Below are 18,144 nucleotides of genomic sequence, written 5' to 3'. Positions count from 1 at the left end.
TATTTATTCAGTTATTAAGTTATTTCCAGTTTCGGGTGGGAATGTTTGCCAAGAAACTTAAGTATAAGCACGAATGAGAAACATTCATTCACAGCTATACACGTCTGGTTCTTTTTTTCTTTTGAGGGTTTGACATTAGTCTTTACAAAACTGGGTGAGGAGTAGAATAATTCCATCTGGCTAAAGAAAATGATTTGTGTCTTAGAACTTCAGGGAACGCAGAGTTTAGCAATACATTAAATAATCTGTAGATCACTGGGCAATTCACAAGCACATTTGATATTTCCCTTTTTCATGGTTGTACTTATTGATTATATGGGAAGAAAGCTTTTTAAAGGGAGTTGCAGCAGGACAGAGGTTGCTTCAGCATAAAAGTACTCAATATCAAGTATGACATTTAGGACAGAGAACCTAGTTTTCCTTTAAAGCACGGTGTATTTCTGTCTTGGGAACTGACCCTGCTTTTATTACTTGAAGAATGATGGTCTCTAGAAAACAACTTCTAGAGAGGCAGTGAATCTCACACCTCCCTAAATGCCCTATAGCTTCCTCTGAAGGTGCTCCTTCAAGAAGTTTGGACTCAAGCAGGAGTTACTCATTAGTGATGGGAAAGTACTTTGAATATGCTCAAAAATACTTCTTTACTATTACTCATTTCATTGTACCATCCCATTTCTCCCTGCCCAATACTGGTATGAGTCCTGGCAAGTACCAATTCAGCCCTGCTTGTTAACCAGTTATTATCTGGCTCTCTGACATGCCCGGAATTGATAAGCGTTCGGTTGAGACAGGGGGTGCAGGTTGAGGAAAAATGTCTTGCCTCTTTAGCTGTGGCTTCATATGTGGAAATGGGCAGTTGAAGCTTTTTATGGTGCAGGTAAATAATATCACTTAATAACATCCCATTAAGCCTCTGTTAAAAGGACAGGCGGGGTCATTTCGTAGAAAAAGAGCTGCAGGAACTCATTAGCATAACTTATTAGCATATGCCCCGCCCCTTGCCATCACCAGAAGTGTGCTATTAGCATGATTGATTTGCGTATGCCACACCCCCTGACATCACCTATCCCGGCTGTTTTGGACCCAATCCTGGCCATTCTGGGCCGAAATTGGGCCCAAAATGGCAAAAAGGGGCTGAAAATGGCCAAAAAGGGGCCCAAAATGGTCAGGATCGGACTGCTGCTGAGAGGGAGAGTGATCCCCCACCCATCAGAGGCCCAATCTGGACCGTTTCGGCCCTAATCCAGGCCACAACGGGCCCAAAATGGCCAAAAATCAGGTGGGCGGGGCCACCTGACACGTGACCTCTTGGGAGAAGTGCCGGAAGTGCGTTCCTGCGCATTCCACCTCAAAATGAGCCCTGGGGACAGGACATATTTGGTCTAGGTTGTTGGCAACCCTACATATACCGGATGGGGGAAAATATGCCACAAGGCAGAGATGTGATTTAGGAGTGCTATGCTAGGAATCAGAGGAGTTAGCCGTGTTAGTCTGTAGTAGCAAAATCAAAAAGAGTCCAGTAGCACCTTTAAGACTAACCAACTTTATTGTAGCATAAGCTTTCAAGAATCACAGTTCTCTTCATCAGATGCATGAAGAAGAGTTTGCATCTGACGAAGAGAAAAACAGGGTTTCTCACCTGTAACTGTTGATCGTCGAGTCTCTTCTGTGCAAACACACATTGGGACTGCGCAAGCGCAGGCCAGCCGCGGAGAAGATTCTTTTAGCTTCTAGAAATGTGACGGGGACGTTCGGGCCCACCGCGCATGCGCGCCGGTGTTCCCGCCAATTTTGAAGTACAAGTACCCGAACGTCCCCGGCATTCCCTCAGTTCACCTGAGCCGCCGGAGAAAACAATGGAGTAAACCAAGCACTCACAGCGGGGCAGGCGGGAGGGAATGTGTGTCTGCACAGAAGAGACTCGACGATCAACAGTTACAGGTGAGAAACCCTGTTTATCGTCGTCGTCCTTCTGTGCAGCCCCACATTGGGAGAATAGCTAGCATCTCACCAATGGGGGCGGGTGTGAGTGTCTAGGTGAACAAAGAATGCAGAACAGCCGTGCCAACAGCGGATTCACGGCATGCATTCACGTCTACAGAATAATGTTTAATGAAAGTGTCAGCGGTAGACCACGTTGCAGCTTGGCAGACGTCCTGGAGTGGCACTCCTCGCAGGAAGGCAGCAGAGGCAGCTTGTGCTCGAGTAGAATGAGCAGTAATCAACAACGGGCACCAGATTCCAGCTTGCTGATAACAAAGTTTAATTGCAGACACAATCCAGCGAGAGATGGACTGGGCAGAAGCTGGCGAGCCCTTGCGAGGGCCAGAGTAACACAAGAACAGGGCAGGAGACTTCCTGAAACACTTGGTGCGATGTAAATAAAACAATAAAGCACGTTTCACATCCAATGTGTGTAGAGTACGTTCCTCTGGGGAAGAGGGTGTAGGAAAAAAGGAAGGAAGGACCACCTTTTGACGCAGGTGAAATTTGGAAACCACCTTGGGCAGGAACTGCATACTAGTGTGGAGCATGACCGTACCGGGGAAGAACTGCAGGAAGGGGGGGTCACACCTCAGAGCAGACAACTCCCCAACCCGCCTGGAGGAAGTGACTGCAACCAAAAAGGCCACCTTCTGCGTGAGCAGAGGCAAGGGACAGGTAGACAGGGGCTCAAAAGGGGAGAGCATCAGACGGGAGAGCACCAGGGTCAGGCTCCACTGAGGAATAGGATGGGCCCTAGGAGGAAAGGACTTTAGTAGGCCCTTCAGGAACTGTTTGGACAGCCAATGTGCAAACACAGTCCTCCCATCAATCTGCTCATGGAAGGCAGAGATAGCAGCCATGTGCACCTTAACACTGGAGAACGCCAGGCCTTGGGAGCACAGGTCCAGGAGGTAGTCCAGAATGACAGGCAGCGGGCAAGTGAAAGGGGAAACCCCTTTGGGGGCTAACCACCTAGAGAAACGTGACCACTTCCTCTGGTAGGACAACCTGGTAGACGGTTTTCGGGCATTCAAGATCACATTAAGCACCCTAGCAGAGAGGCCTAGTCTGGGGCGCAGAGGAGCCAGGCAGTCAGATTTAGCACTGCCACATCGTGATGCCACACCCCGTCCCTGAGTAGCAGGTCTGGGGCGTGTGGAAGCGGGAGACACCGCCCCTGTGACAGGGAGAGTAAAAGGGGGAACCAATCCTGGCGAGGCCACCGAGGGGCAATCAGGATACAATGGGTCCGGAAGGCTCTGATCCTGGAGAGGACCTTGTGAAGGAGTGGGAAGGGCGGGAAGGCATAAAAGAGCCCTGGAGACCAGGGTATCTGGAAGGCATCCCCCAGTGAACGATGGCCAATCCCGGCCCGGGAGCAGAACAGGGGAACCTGTGTGTTGTGGGCTGTGGCGAAGAGGTCGACGAGCGGGGTGCCCCACATGCGGAAAACCACATGGAGGTAAGCCCTGTTGAGGGACCACTCGTGTTGGGGCAAAAACACTCTGCTCAGCGCGTCTGCTGCTGTGTTGCTCTCCCCCGCAATATGAACGGCCTTGGGCAGGACGTTGTTGGTAATGGCCCAGTTCCAGAGCGTAGTCGCTTCCCTGCAGAGCTTGAGCGAGACCGTTCCTCCCTGCTTGTTGAGATAGTAACAGGCTGTGGTATTGTCCGACAGGACCTGCACCCTCTTGTTCCGAATGACATCTGCAAAAGAAGCAAGGGAGTAACGGATCGCTCTAAGCTCTAAGAGGTTAATGTGCATGTTTACCTCAAGGGAGGACCAAACACCCTGAGCAGACAGGCGTCCACAACGCCCTCCCCAGCCTAGATTGGAAGCGTCCGTAAAGACGGTGACCTCCGGCAGGAAGGGACCAAAAGGACAACCCTTGGACAAATTCTCAGGGACAGTCCACCACACCAAGGACCGCTGTATCACCCTCGGGATGGAAAACCCACGGTGTTGACTCATAGCGAGAGGGTTGAAAACCCGAACAAACCAGTTTTGCAGAGGCCGCATGTGCAGGCGTGCAAAACACACCACCCCTGTGGAGGAGGCCATGAGGCCCAACAAGGTTTGAATCAGGAGGGCAGTTTGGAACCGGTTATGCACGAAGTGGCGGGCCAGGCAGGACAGCCTGCTCAAGCGGTCCGGGGGTAGATAAGCCCGGCCCAGCAGAGAGTCAAAGTGGACCCCGATGAACCTAATGCTCGTACCTGGGGACAACACAGACTTCCCCAAATTGACCACTAGCCCCAGGTCGTCTAGCACGGACAAGGTGAGGGCGATAGAGGCCCGGAGGGAATCAGAGGAGGGACCCACCAGGAGCCAATCATCCAAATATGGATAGACAAAACAGCCACTAGACCGTAAATGTGCCACCACGGTGGCCATACATTTAGTGAACACCCTGGGCGCCGAGGCCAGGCCAAAGGGCAAGGCTGTGTACTCATAGACAGCGCCTCCACAGGTAAAACGGAGATATTTTCTGTGGCCCTCAAAGATGGAAATGTGGAAGTAGGCGTCTTTGAGATCCAAAATGGCCATCCAGACGCCTGACTCCAAGAGTTCCAATACTCGTGACAGAGTAAGCATCCTAAACTTTTCCACCCTCAAGTAAGTATTAAGGGCCCGAAGGTCCAAAATGGGACGAGACCCCCCATCTTTCTTATCCACAAGAAAGTATCTTGAATAAAATCCCCAAGGGGAAGCAGAGACATCGACCACCCGGACAGCACCTTTGTTAACCAACTCCAAAACATTATTTTGTAACACAACATTACAACAAGAAGCACAACGAGGGGGGTGCGAAAGAGGGGGTGCAGTGGTAAACGATAACTTATAACCACGGGCCACAATAGAGAGGACCCAGGTATCAGTAGTAATGAGTCGCCAACGGGGCAAGAAAGGCCGTAGCCTGTCCAAGAACAAGATATTAACAGTGTCCTTGCAGGCCAACTGGGAAGCGTCCTGGTCTAGTCAGAAGACCGTGGGCTTCTGCGCCGAAGTCGAGGGCTTGGGCGAGGGAGGCTGCTGTCGTCCCTTGGACCGGCCGGAGCGTCTCGAAGAGTGGCGCTGCTGGCCAGAGTAGGAACGGTGGCCATAGGATTGACCGGAGGAGAACCTTCCTTGGCGCTGTTGGAACTGCTGGTAGGGTGACTGATAGGACCGGAACCTGCCGTACCGATATCTCGGACCCGTCTGCGGAACCGAAGGCGCAACCCCGAGGGACTTGGCCGTCTGCTGGTTCTTCTTCATGAGGGAAAGGGACTCATCCGTTTTCTCTGAGAAGAGCTGGGGACCCTCAAACGGGAAATCCTCGACCTTGGCCTTCTTCTCGGGGGGCAGGGCCGTAGATCGAAGCCAGGCGTGCCGACGCAAGAGCACGGAGGATGCCATCGCACGTGCAGCAGAGTCGGCGGCGTCCTTGCCAGCTGTCATCTGTTGCTTTGACAACCGGAAAGCCTCAGCCTGGAGAGCCTTGACCAAGGCACGGCGATCGTCGGGAAGGTCAGAGAGGTAGGAGGATAGTCGCTTCCACAAGAAGAGATTGTAGGAGCCCATTATCACTTGGAAATTGGCGATACGGAACCCCAGGGAAGCCGAAGAATACACCTTCCGACCAATGCCATCTAGCTTTCTGCCCTCCCGATCCGACGGAGCCGAAGAGGAACCGCGTCGGAACCGAGCTTGACCCTCCTCGGCCACGATGGAAGAGGGTTTCGGATGGGTGAAGAGGTAAGGGCAATCCTCCTGCTTGAGCCGATAATATTTCTCGACCTTCTTGGCCGTAGGCGGAACGGAAGCAGGGGTCTGCCAGAGCGCGAGGGCATTGTCGACGAGATCCTCGACAGGGGGGAACGCCACCGAGGCAGGAGAGCCAGAGTACAGCGGCTCCAGCAGCTTGCTCTTGGGTTTTGAGGTGGAAGAGGCGACATCCAGCTCCAGTGCCGCGGCCATCCGGACCAGCTGCTCCGTGAACACTCTGTAGTCGTCATTAGGAGACGACGAACGGAGCTCCCCCACAGCATCATCAGGGGAAGGGTCGGAAGCCGCGTCCGAGGAGTACTCTGATGGAGACGCCAGGCCCTCTTCATCCTCGGAGTCGGAGAAAACCGCCGGGGTTTGCGTCGGAACCGAAGGGCGCTCCGTCGGAACCGAGGTACAAGGCTCGGGAGCCGAAAGATGGCGATGCGGCCGAGCAGCAGGCGGAGCAAGTGGCAGAGTCGACGGCGCCGGAACCGAGGTCAAGGGCGCCGATGGGCCAGGCAGGAAGGGGGCGGACTGCTGGATCCAAGCCACGAAATCTTGCCAGGAGGCCACGTTCCCAAAGCCCGGGACAGGCTGCCAAGGAGGTAGAGCAGCAGGCACCGGAACGGATCGGTGAAACGGCGCCGGAACCGACAAGACTGGCTGCGCCGGAACGGAGACCTCCGACGGGACCGGAGCAGATGGCAGGGAGCGTTCAAACTCCTGGAACGGTTCCGAAAAACAAGGGAACGATTCAGTCGTCCGGAACCACCGGAGGAGGCGTACGAGGAGGCGAAGGGGTGTGCAGGAGACTCCTGACGTCCTCAGCAGGAGGGGCCGATCTGGGAGGCGAACCAGCCAACTATGTCGGGGCCGGCGATAAAGCACGGCTCTTGGCTTTCGACTTGGCCTTTGCCTTTTTTGGCGGGGGCTCCGAAGAAGCCGCAGTGGCCAAGGGCTTCGAAGAAGGCTTCGACGAAGCGCGTTTCTTCGCCTTCCGACTGGATGGAACACTCACGGAACCGGAGGCAGTCGAGCCCTCCGGAACGGGCGGCCCCGTCGGATCCGAGGGGAGCGGTTCCGGCGACTTACGCAGAGCCGGCGAGGGAGCGACAGAGCTGGGCCTGCTCCCGGACGATCCAGAAGGTTTGGGCGGCAGAAGGTTGGCGTCCCAAAGGAAGGCTCGGAGCCTGGCCTTGCGGTCGTTCCGCGCCTTCGGGGTGAAGGCCATGCAGAACTTACAGCGCTCCACGACGTGCCCCTCGCCCAAACAGATAAGGCACAGGTCATGACCGTCTGAGTGGGTCATTTTAGTGCCACATTGCTGGTATTTTTTAAATAGAGAGGAATGGGACATGGTGGAGGCGTGTCCCAGAAAATGAAGCGATAACTCACAAGCGACGAACAGTCCGAAGACACGAGCGACAGCTAAAGAACCTTTTCGAACGGCGGCGAAAAAGGAACTGAGGGAATGCCGGGGACGTTCGGGTACTTGTACTTCAAAATTGGCGGGAACACCGGCGCGCATGCGCGGTGGGCCCGAACGTCCCCGTCACATTTCTAGAAGCTAAAAGAATCTTCTCCGCGGCTGGCCTGCGCCTGCGCAGTCCCAATGTGGGGCTGCACAGAAGGACGACGACGATCTGTGGTTCTCAAAAGCTTATGCTACAATAACGTTGGTTAGTCTTAAAGGTGCTACTGGACTCTTTTTGATTATGCTAGGAATGTAATTCCTAGGCATCCATCAGCCTGATGTGGATTGGGACTGGAAGTATGGGGAGAGGGATGTTAAGCCCCCACCTCAATTTCCCATCCTGAAATAGCTCCAGAATCCGCTATTTGCCACACTGAGGAAACTTACATGTACTGATGGAGACACACAAGTCTCCCCAATAGGGCAAACAGCAGCTCCCCAAGACCGTTTCCAGTTGGGGAAACAGCCCAGGGGAAGACTGCTGCTCCCTCTCGCTGCACACCACAGTCCCAATCTGAATCGGGCCCCCATGCACCAGGGAATTAAGTCCCCAGACCACACCTCTGCGTTGTGGGCTTTGTAATGTTTGAACCGGCCTCTAGTTCACACGGCCTAATTTTCTGTCCCGGAATAATGGATCACCTGGAAATCCACACAGCCTTGCAGTTAAGTCAATCTAAGAAAGACTGCAAGGATATTTGGATGCCATGCTATTCATATCATTTCAGGTGAATTGTTTCAAAACTGACATCCCACTGTGCCCGCACAAAATGCTGCAGCTCTCTTACACCTGCTAATTTTTAAAAAAATAACTTTTGCTACTTTATTGATTGAGGAAGGCAAAAGATGCAGCTGAAGAAATGAGAAAAGAAAATGATATATTTGGGGATTTAATTGTGCGCTACCGGCATCAGGTAACACCAAAACCAAAAAGCAAAAATGTCTTACCTTTTTCTAACAGCACATGCAAAGCTTGGCACCCGTTTTTCTGGATCTCTTCATTGCCAGAAAAGGTGTCCATGGCATTAAATATCAACAGAAACACATCATCAGCCCCTTCTTCTAAAAGGAGGAGTGTTATTTCAGCTAAAAACAAAGGATAACATTTTCAGGGTCTTTTTGCATAATAAATATTTAGTTCCTTCTGAAATCACAGTCCCCTGTCTAAGGTTACAGCATTCTGTCATAACAAGATTCTGTCCATCTGCCTTCAGGGTTCAACATTTTTTTTAAAAAAAATAGCCACACAGGGGCTTCACTTGGGCATATGGGTAGAGTTTAATCCTGAATTCAATAAGGTTTATTATTACCGTGTGTGCCTTAAAATAGCAGCTGTACTTAGGTACTCCTGAAGCATTCTCCTTTAACCTTAAGCACTGAGTAGAATCTGTTACTATGTTAAGATTCTCAAACACAATTTCTTTAAGAAAAGAACAGATTCAAGATGGAAATTGCACTTTCCTCCAAATCTGGATACATGGTACCTAAAGGTCTGGGAGCAACTTAGCATGGAGAAAATTACAGAGAGAATACAAACATCTGTAGATCCTCTTAAATCTGTACGTTTCTATGAGAAATGGTACCCTTTTTTGGACTTTCTTTCTAGGAATGACTTTTTAGTTACTGAATTACCTCATTATAATATCATTAATCCAGAAATTTGAATTTGTGTCTTTAAGCTTAATATCACACTTTGTAACTGTTGAATGTTGTTGTTATTTGAAAATCTTAATAAAAAGTTTTTTAAAAATGTATGTTTTAGGTGAGACAGCACTGTCGTCAGCATTTAGGTATAGTCAAGCTTTATTTTTCTTATATTTAAATGCTGGATTTTAATTATATGGCCCATTTTTATCTCCTGTATAAAATATCCTATTTATCGTATATTTATCTTATAGATCCTATACTTTTAAGCTATTGTTATTTAGTAACTGCATATTTGTACTTGATTTTAACTGTATTAAATTATGCTTAAGGCCTATGGCCATATAAGCAGAATAAATGATGATATTAAAAAAGGAAAAAAAAGAAAAGAACATATATGAGCACTAGGGGTGTGCATCCCGAAAAGATTTGGGGAAAAAATTCGGAAATACCATAATTCCAAAGCAGCAAACCGCTTCAGAATTATGGAATCTTGTAATAACGGCCTTCAACCATGGCTGTTTTCATGGACTGAAAGCGGATTGAGGTGAAGGCTACACGTAGTTTGCTAACTGAAATCTTGATTAGGTATTGTGCCCTAGTATGGTCCAGCTTAATTAATCTGAACCAAGGCGAGGATTTATTTTCTTGTATAACTCGCCTATCAAGGGCAGCATCTTGCATGTATATTTGCTCCCTGCTGTTAAAGTCCACTTCAGAATTATGGTATTTTACGTGCTTCGGTATGCTCCGTAAATATTCGGAACATACTGAAGTGAGGTAGAGCAACTCCCCCACCCCCCCTCCCATCCCCTGTGAGGCAGAGGGTGATCACCTGGGCAGCGGACTGCTGCCGCAGCGCCACAGCTGTGGCAGTGGCAGCATACATGGTAGCAAGAGGCTGCAATGGCCTGGAGCCAGCCGGCTTCTCTGCCGCCGCACCATCTCCTGAGCCTGCAAGGCGGTGGGGAAGGCCGGAGCCACCTCCTCCGGCCCTTCCTGCCCCTCAAATTGCCACAGCGCCGTTGGGGCTTGGGGGCTGGGGTGATGTTTAAAGGGCTCCGCCGCTGCTTGCAAGCAGTGGCGGGGCCCTTTAAACTCAGCCCCGAAGCTTTCCGAAGCATTATGAATGCTTCGAAAAGCTTTGATTTGGCATTTCCGAATCGGGGCCAGCATACTGGTCTCGATTCAGAAATCCTGAATCTTTACGGATCGGGTCCAATTCTGGCATTTTTTCCAGATCAGATTCCCGAACCGCACGTGCCTAATGAACACCAGACAGAAAAAAAAGTTATTACTCCACTTTTGGCTAATTTAACAGCACTATTCTGGCAGATTAAATGGGTTGTTGCTTGAAGCACTCTTTGTACAGTTATTTCATATATTTATGCATAACATGACGATGCACCATGCAAGATTCAAGGGAAGACCTTTCAGGGTAGATTGGATTTAAAATCTTGATTTAAATCACAATTTAAATCTCTAGTCAGTAAGATTCGATTCAAATCATGGTTTTCTTCTTAAAGGCTTGTTCTTGCTGGTTGTTAAACCTTAATATTTGCAACTGTGATGAAGGTTTCATTTTTTAGAACAATAACTACTCAGGTTAGTTTTATAGTTGTATCAGAAAACTAATGAATGGTTATTTACCAATTGAAATAGATAATTACAAAATCACTGCAAAGTGAACTGTCTCCACTTTAATAGGTTAATCGTTCATATTTGGACGTCTTTCCTACTTTTATCTTTTATGGCCTGATGCCATGATAGGTTTTCTCTTCAAGGGAGAGAATAATGTGATAAATACACTCACAAAAATCTCAAGACTTCAGGAGCATTCTGCTCAAAAAGTGTTGTTTTCATTTGAACTGCTTACTTTGGGTTGGACAAGGGGGACACCTAGTACTCACTGATACAGAGTCCCACGAGATGACTGCCAGAGGTGACGTCAACGTGCGGCCCCACACATGGGCAGCTTTTACAAGGGCCTCTGCTTTGGCCACTACCTGGGCTGTACCGCTCAGGAGGCTGAGCAGTCAGGCTGGCCACTTCCTGGGTGGTGCTGTGCAGGAGGTTTGGCAGCCAGGCTGGGCAGGCAAGCAATAGAGCTGCCTGGAAGCAGGGGGGAAAGGAAGGAGGCAGCGCACAAAGGCCTGTTGGCACTGCTGCCAGCTCATGCCTGCCAGCGGCCAACTACTCCTTCCCAGCAATAAACCACAGCAAAGCTTTTTTAAAAAAGAAGAAACTTGTATCTTAACCAATAAAGAGAAACCATGACCGCCACCAGCACACAGTTAGGTCTTTCGTCTGCTGGCAGAGACCAGGATCACATGCCCTCCCCCATTTTGCCAGCCTGCCTCCTCCTGCCGAACAGCTGAGAACTGGCAGGCAGAGATTTTCATTGCCAGGAGTTTGCCTGCCATAAGCAGGCACCTGGCAAGCCCACTTGTGGTTAGGCTGACAGTATATGACAGGCCCGAGATCACCCTGCAAGCTTCCTTGGCAGAGAAGGGGTCTGAATGTGGGTCTCCCAGACCCTAGTCCAACTCTAACCACTACACCACCCATTTAAGGGATGACACTAGTCAGGAAAAGTTGATACCTGACATAAGAAGTAGGTTCAGTGCTTTGAGTCCAACTGTTGAAAGATGTACATTCACATGGTGGTGCTTAAGCATCTTAAGAATGTGCCTAAAGGTGAGAGGGAAAAAATAAGCTTCACACTAGTTCAAAATACGCAAAACATTATTTTTTATTTTTAAATCTACTGTATAAGTCATATTTTTTTAAAAACGAGGATAAAATGAAATAGAGAAATGGACAAATAATTTTCTTCCATGTTAGTGTAAACACTACAGTCTTATCAAGTAATATGTATATAGATCGCTTTTTCAAGCTCTTGCCATGCGCAATAATTGGTGGCCCCAGACGGATGTGACCCCACTAGGCCTGCATGACTCTGGCGGCAGCGCGAGTGGCTCGGAGGCTGCCCGCGCCATTCACCTGCCCTGCAGGACAAGGGGTGGCTGGCTTGCCATGCGCCCCTTGTCCTGGGGAAAGGTGAACAGCGTAGGCGGCCTCCCAGCCACCCGTGCTGCCGTTTGCCTTTCCCCAGGACAAGGGGCATGCGGCAAGCCTGCTGCCCCTTGTCCTGGGGAAAGGCAAAAGGCAGCACGGGTGGCTGGGAGGCTGCCAGCGCCGTTCACCTTTCCCCAGGCGCGCTCCTGGGGCTGGCAGCGTGCTCCCGGGACTGGCAACTGCGCATGGCGCCCCCTCTTTGGCGGCGCCAGGGGCAGAGTACCCCCCCTGCCCCTCCGTCGATCCGGCCCTGGCTGCAATGTTACTAATATGCAGATAATACCCAGCTATACCCCCACCACCTAATTCCAAGGATGCTGCTGATGTTTTGGACTGGTGCTTGGAGTCAGTAATGAGCTGGATGAGGGTGAACAAGCTGAAACAAGGTTCTCTGTGTTATTAGAAAGGCTGACCAGAAACTTAAGATCTTCTCTGTCTCGGACGGGGTTGTCCTCCCCAAGAAAAGCCAGGCTAGTAGTTTGGAAGCACAGCTCAACAGAGCAGTCACTTTTGAAAACCAGGTGGCTGTGGTGGCTTTTGCTGCACTTCGGCTGGTGCGTCCACTGCTCCTGTTACTGGCTCAATTAGATGCCTTAGTTGCATTTAGACTGGACTATTGCAACCCGGTCTACTTTTGGCTACCCTCAAAGAGCATTCAGAAGCTGAAGCTAGTGCAGAATACTGCTGGTTGGCATCAGCTATCAGTACATAAACCCAATATTACAGCAATTACACTGGCTACTAATCTGCTCCCGAGCACAATTAAAGGTGTTGGTTTGGGCCTTTAAAGCCCTATGTGGCTTGGGACCGGAGTATCTGAAGGGCCATCTTCTCCCAGGGAATTAAGGTAACAGAGAGGGCCCCCCCTGACTGTCCCACCAGCTAAAGACGCTTACCTGTTCGGTACACAAAAGAGGGTCTTTTCGGTGGCAGTCCCACGATTATGGAACAGACTCCCCAGGAAGGTCTGCCTGTCCCCTGCACTGCGGATCTTCAGGAGGCAGCTGAAGACAGTGTTATTTGTGTGTGTGTGTGTGTGTGTGTGTGTTATGTGTCATCCAGTCGCCTCCGACCTACAGCAACCCTATGAAGGAAAGACCTCCAAAATGTGCTACCATTAACAGACTTGCTCAGATCCTGCAAACTGGAGGGTGTGGCTTCTTGTATTGAGTCGAGCCACCTCGTTTTAGGTCTTCCTCTTTTCCGACTGCCTCCCACTTTTCCTAGCATTATTGACTTTTCCAGAGAATCTTGTCTTCTCATGATGGGACCAAAGCACGATAGCCTTAGTTTTGTCAATAGCAGCGTTATTTAGGACAGCTTTTAATTCACTTTGCTTTCAGTTATTGGCAGTCTTACGCTGTGTTTTTAAACTTTGGTATTATTCATTTTATGATCATTTTATTTATACACCTTGGGCTCCTGCAAGGTAGAAAGGCAACTTGATAATGGGTGGTACAGTGGCTTAGCAAACACAGTAACGTTAAGACTGTTCCAAGTGCCCGAGACTGGTCAGCTGCTTTCCTAGCAGAATGTGATGTTTTATACTATTTTAAACAACTTTCAGAAATGGGCAGCAATCATGTCATAGGGAAAAACTAACAAGGAATCAGTTCACATGTACAGCTTTAGCACATGGAGCAGACTCCACATTCGCACCAGTACCAGGAGCCAACACCAGGGGAAGGCCTTGGCCTCTGTGCCCTATTTTCAACCACTGTGTGAAACAGGACCCTGGACTAGATGGCCCGCTGGTCTGATCTGATCCAACAGGGATCTTCTTATGTTCTTATGCCATTGTGTTCTTAAACAGCTACTCTACCGACTCAGTGAGTAAACCAGCTGTTGAAACATCAATAAATCATTATATTATCTGGCCATAATTCCTTCAATTATCTGCTAGATAACTGAAGGAAGGTACTGTACAAAGAACCTAATATCTATCCAAAGAACCTAATATTTTTTTCATTACTTGTTTTCTACCTCTCAGTCCCCAACCTGTCCACGGTGATCCATGCAACAGTCACCTCCAGGTTGGACTATTGCAACTCGCTCTATGCTAGGCTGTCCTTGGGTCTGCTCCAAAAGCTACAACTGGTCCAAAATGCAGCAGCACATATTTTGACCGGGACTCCATTCTGGACACATATAACTCCTGTTTTGTGCTAGCTGCACAGGTTCAACCTGATCCTGCTAGCTGGATCAGGTTCAACCTTTTGGTCATAACCTTCAAAGCCCTTAGCGGACTGGGACCGGCGTACCTGCGGTACCACCTCTCACCATATATTCCTTGGAGGCTGCTCCGTTCAGCAGACAAATATCTACTGATGGTCCCTGGTCCGAAGGAGGTTCAACTTGCCTTAACCACGATCAGGGCTTTTCCAGCCCTGGAACCAACCTGGTGGAACTCTGTGTCTGTAGAAACTCGGTCCCAGTCAGATTTGTTATTTTTCTGCTGGGTGTGCAAGACAGAGATGTTCCATCAGGCATATGGTGGTTAAGGTGGGTGGGCCACCAAACTGGCCTCCTGCCAGGGGGGTGCTGTCCCCCCAGATTGTGTTTTCATTTTGTAGCTGGCCACCCTGCCCCATGGATCTGTTAAGGCCTAATGGATTGTGCAATATGCACAGGACTGTTTTAATGGATTATTTTATTGATCAATGTTTTAATTTATGCTGCCGTGTTTTTATTGTATTTTGTAAGCCGCTCTGAGCCCATTTACAGGGAGAGCAGAATATACATTTAATAAAAATAAAAATAAAAAAATAAATATTCATGCATGTGTGCACTAATATACAATGCAGCCAAACTACTACCCCAATCAACTTGCCAATTTTGACTTGGTCTTACTGAAATGCAAAGAGGTGACAATAGAGTAGAATTAATCATAACTTTATGTTTCATAATTCTCTGCGTACACAGGTGAAATCAAATGCACTTGATAGCACCTGCATGGTACACACACTCTCTTGCAAAAAAGTTATTCATTTTTAAATCACTGCCATGGATTTCAGTAAGAGTGAGCAGCCTTATGTTTCAGTTGCTTTTTTACATTAACTATGGAAGGAAATGTTGCTGACCTCTTTAAAAAAATCCAAACATTTAGAAAGAGAGATTCAGCTAACACGCTAATTAGTTTGATACTCACTAGGACTCCACGGTGCCTTGCCAACATTTATTATGCTGTGCACAGTACTCCAAAGGCAAAAATGTCACCTCTCCAATATATAATTATGATCCATTAAATGCTGCACCGACACATCCCAAGCAGAAATCCAAAGAAGCACAAACGCCTGTCACAAACCAAGGTGAAGTTTCCCCCAAAGGGACTCATTATTAGCTTAGCATCCAACCCATATAAACAAACTGGAAAGCAATTACTAAAGGGATTGCCTCCAGATTTATGGAATGGCTCTCTAGTCTATCTGGACAGAAATGCACAGTTAAAGGGGGAGAGAGAGTGACGATAAATGTGCTTGCTTGTGGATGGAATACAGCAGACTGTGAGAGATTTTCTTTCCTTGCTTATACTGGAAGTGTGCAGCAGATAGGTTAAAATTCTCATACCACATTCACACACACAGCTCACCTGGAGTTGCCAGCAAACAGGGACTGTTTATGTGACATAATCAAGAGAAAATATCACTCCTATATTACAGAGATAAAGTACCAACCTGCTAGGCTTGGGAGACTTATCTACATCTATTGGTAGATTTTCTAAAATCTGGTCAATTGATTCTTGCAGAAGCCCCCCCCCTCCCGCTTTCCAGGAAAAATACTTTACCTTACTTAATGGAATATTTGATCATGCAAATTTGACCAGATAAGCTCAGAGTGGGACCAAGAAGTAATAATAGTAATAACATTGGATTTATATACCACCCTTCTGGACAACTTAGTGCCCACTCAAAGTGGTTATGTTATTATTATTCCCACAACAATCGCCCTGTGAGGCAGGTGGGGCTGAGAGAGCTCTGAGAGAGCCGTGACTGACCCAAGGTCGCCCTGCTGGCTTCAAGTGGAGGAGTGGGGAATTAAACCCGTTCTCTAGAGTCCCACCACTCGTAACCACTACACCAAACTGGCTAATATGGGATGCTGTAAGGAGATGAATAAGTGCAACAAAGGGTAGATAGCAGATTGCACAAAAAAAGCAAATGCGTCATGTAGAAAAAGCAAAGGAGTTACCCATTCAGATCAAAGAACAAAACTGGAATTTTCCTGCTCCTGTCTATCTTCCCAAAAGCTGTTTAGAGAGAGAAGTGAAACATTTTAACTTCTCCTATGTCCTGAGGACTATATGACAAAATATAGGAAGAAATATTTCTCCACATTCAGAAAGAACTAGGAAACATAAAGAGAATTTCCTTTTTTCTCTTCTTGAAAGTGATTACCACAGAATCAGACATCAGCTCTGAGCAGCAATAATACTGCTGTTAATATTGGTATATTGGTCTCTACAAATGAATTTTAGTTCCTCAACAGACATTTTTGTTCCCTAAAAAAGCATGAACATTTTTGAGAGTTCACCACAAGAGCAGACACCACAGTGTTCTGCTGCCTGCGAGTGCTTTATTTTAAATCCCTTATTATTGTCTAGCATCCTTATGAGGATACAGGACGTAACATTTCGGAGCATTTTACTTCTGTGTTTAGAAGAAGGAAGGGGCCAGTGCACTTTGATGCTGAAATAATTATAATTTCGTAAAAGATGAGGAAAAAATTATGTTGTTATCCAAAACTCAGTTTATTACACTCAAATAATAGCACACTGGTAACAAGTCCTTTTGATAGCAAACCAGGATGATCAAAATATATTAAATTACTAGTAACTCCCTAAGCTGCCAATCAGTAAATTTATTACTATCTAAAGACCCCACACGCCCCGGCTTTCTTTCCACCATTTGACAAAGGTATACCATCCCTGACGACCTGTTAGGGGTCTCAGCCAACAACTCCCCACTCTGGGAGTGGATTTACAAGTCAGATGCAGTGATGGACCGGCTACCAATATTGAAATCCAAGGCAGCTCCTTGGTATAAATTAATTAAATTTGATCACTTAAGATCCACCTACCTAGCCAGCGTTTCTCATTATAATCTCAGAGTGTCTTTCACCGCTCTGCACTTTCAGACGATGCAATCAGTTCTTTTGGCAGGGCGTTATTCTCACACCCCTATGGAACACCACAGCTGCATTTGTGGATCATCTACAGTGGAGAGCCTTCCCCACTACCTACTTTACTGTCCATTACTGCCAAGAGCGAAATTCTTGGCCAGAATCCTACCAGCCACTAATATTCTGAAATCGAGAAGATTGTGTTCTTGTTATCTGACACAGATAATCATGTGTCTTACAGAGTCTCTCAGTTTGCACTTGCAGCCAAGGAGATAAGATCTAAGGTGGTACTGAATGAGGCTGTTTCGGGACTCTTGGGATAGTTTGGTATACTGTACTGTTTTCATTAATTTTCATTAACCTTTTACTGGAAGTTTTTACTGATACTGGAAGTTAACTGTTTATTAGTTGACATGTTTGGAAAATTTGTGACGGCCTATGGCTATAGATAATAAACTCTGACTGACTAGTAACAAAGCCCATTGTGGGAAAAAATACAATGGGCTCTAGAAAAGGGAGAGCGGGCAGGTGGGCACTGCCTCTTTCTCCATGACTGATCCCAGCCAGGTAAAGGCGGGGGAGGGGGCAGGCTTTGCCACCTACTCTGCTACTGATCCCAGCCAAGTGAAGGGGGGAGGGCATTGCCTCCGTTTCTGATTCCAGCTGGGTGAAAGCGGGAAAGCATTGCCACCTGCTTCGCATCTGATCCCAGCTGGGTGAAGGTGGGGGCAGGCATTGCCACCTGCTTCGTGTCTGATCCCAGCTGGGTGAAGGTGGGGGCAGGCATTGCCACCTGCTTCGTGTCTGATCCCAGCTGGGTGAAGGTGGGGGCAGGCGTTGCCACTTCCTCTACTCCTGATCCCAGCTGAGGGGTGGGGTGGGGGCAGGCATTGCCACCTGCTCCACTCCTGAACCCAGCTGCGTGAAAGCAGGGGGCAGGAATTGCTGCCTACTCCGCGCCTGATCACAGCCTGGGCTTCCCGCCATGTTGCACTCTCAGAGGGACAGGCTGCCTCTTCTGGGCTTCCCTCCACAGCAGTGGTGCACTAGGATAGGAAGTGAGTTGTCTGTAACACAGTTAGCCTTTTATATA

At 48.3% G+C, this 18,144-nt stretch overlaps 1 protein-coding gene across 2 annotated transcripts in view; it reads right to left on the bottom strand.

Moving 5' to 3' along the window:
- The window catches only part of LRRK2 (leucine rich repeat kinase 2), a 129,391-nt gene that overhangs the window by 99,523 nt on the left and 11,724 nt on the right, over positions 1-18,144 (bottom strand). For both annotated transcript variants that reach the window (XR_008597615.1, XM_054988034.1), the window contains exons 4-5: positions 11,458-11,546; positions 8,160-8,297 (exon numbers count right to left, since the gene is read on the bottom strand). Coding sequence is in view for 1 of the 2 variants with exons in the window: in XM_054988034.1 (XP_054844009.1) it covers positions 8,160-8,297; positions 11,458-11,546 (227 nt within the window). In the remaining variant the exon portion in view is untranslated. The remainder of the gene's footprint in view (positions 1-8,159; positions 8,298-11,457; positions 11,547-18,144) is intronic.

This window comes from Eublepharis macularius, chromosome 9 (assembly GCF_028583425.1).
Source record: "Eublepharis macularius isolate TG4126 chromosome 9, MPM_Emac_v1.0, whole genome shotgun sequence".
Taxonomy (NCBI): domain Eukaryota; kingdom Metazoa; phylum Chordata; class Lepidosauria; order Squamata; family Eublepharidae; genus Eublepharis; species Eublepharis macularius.
This window is presented reverse-complemented; position numbering and strand designations above follow the sequence as displayed.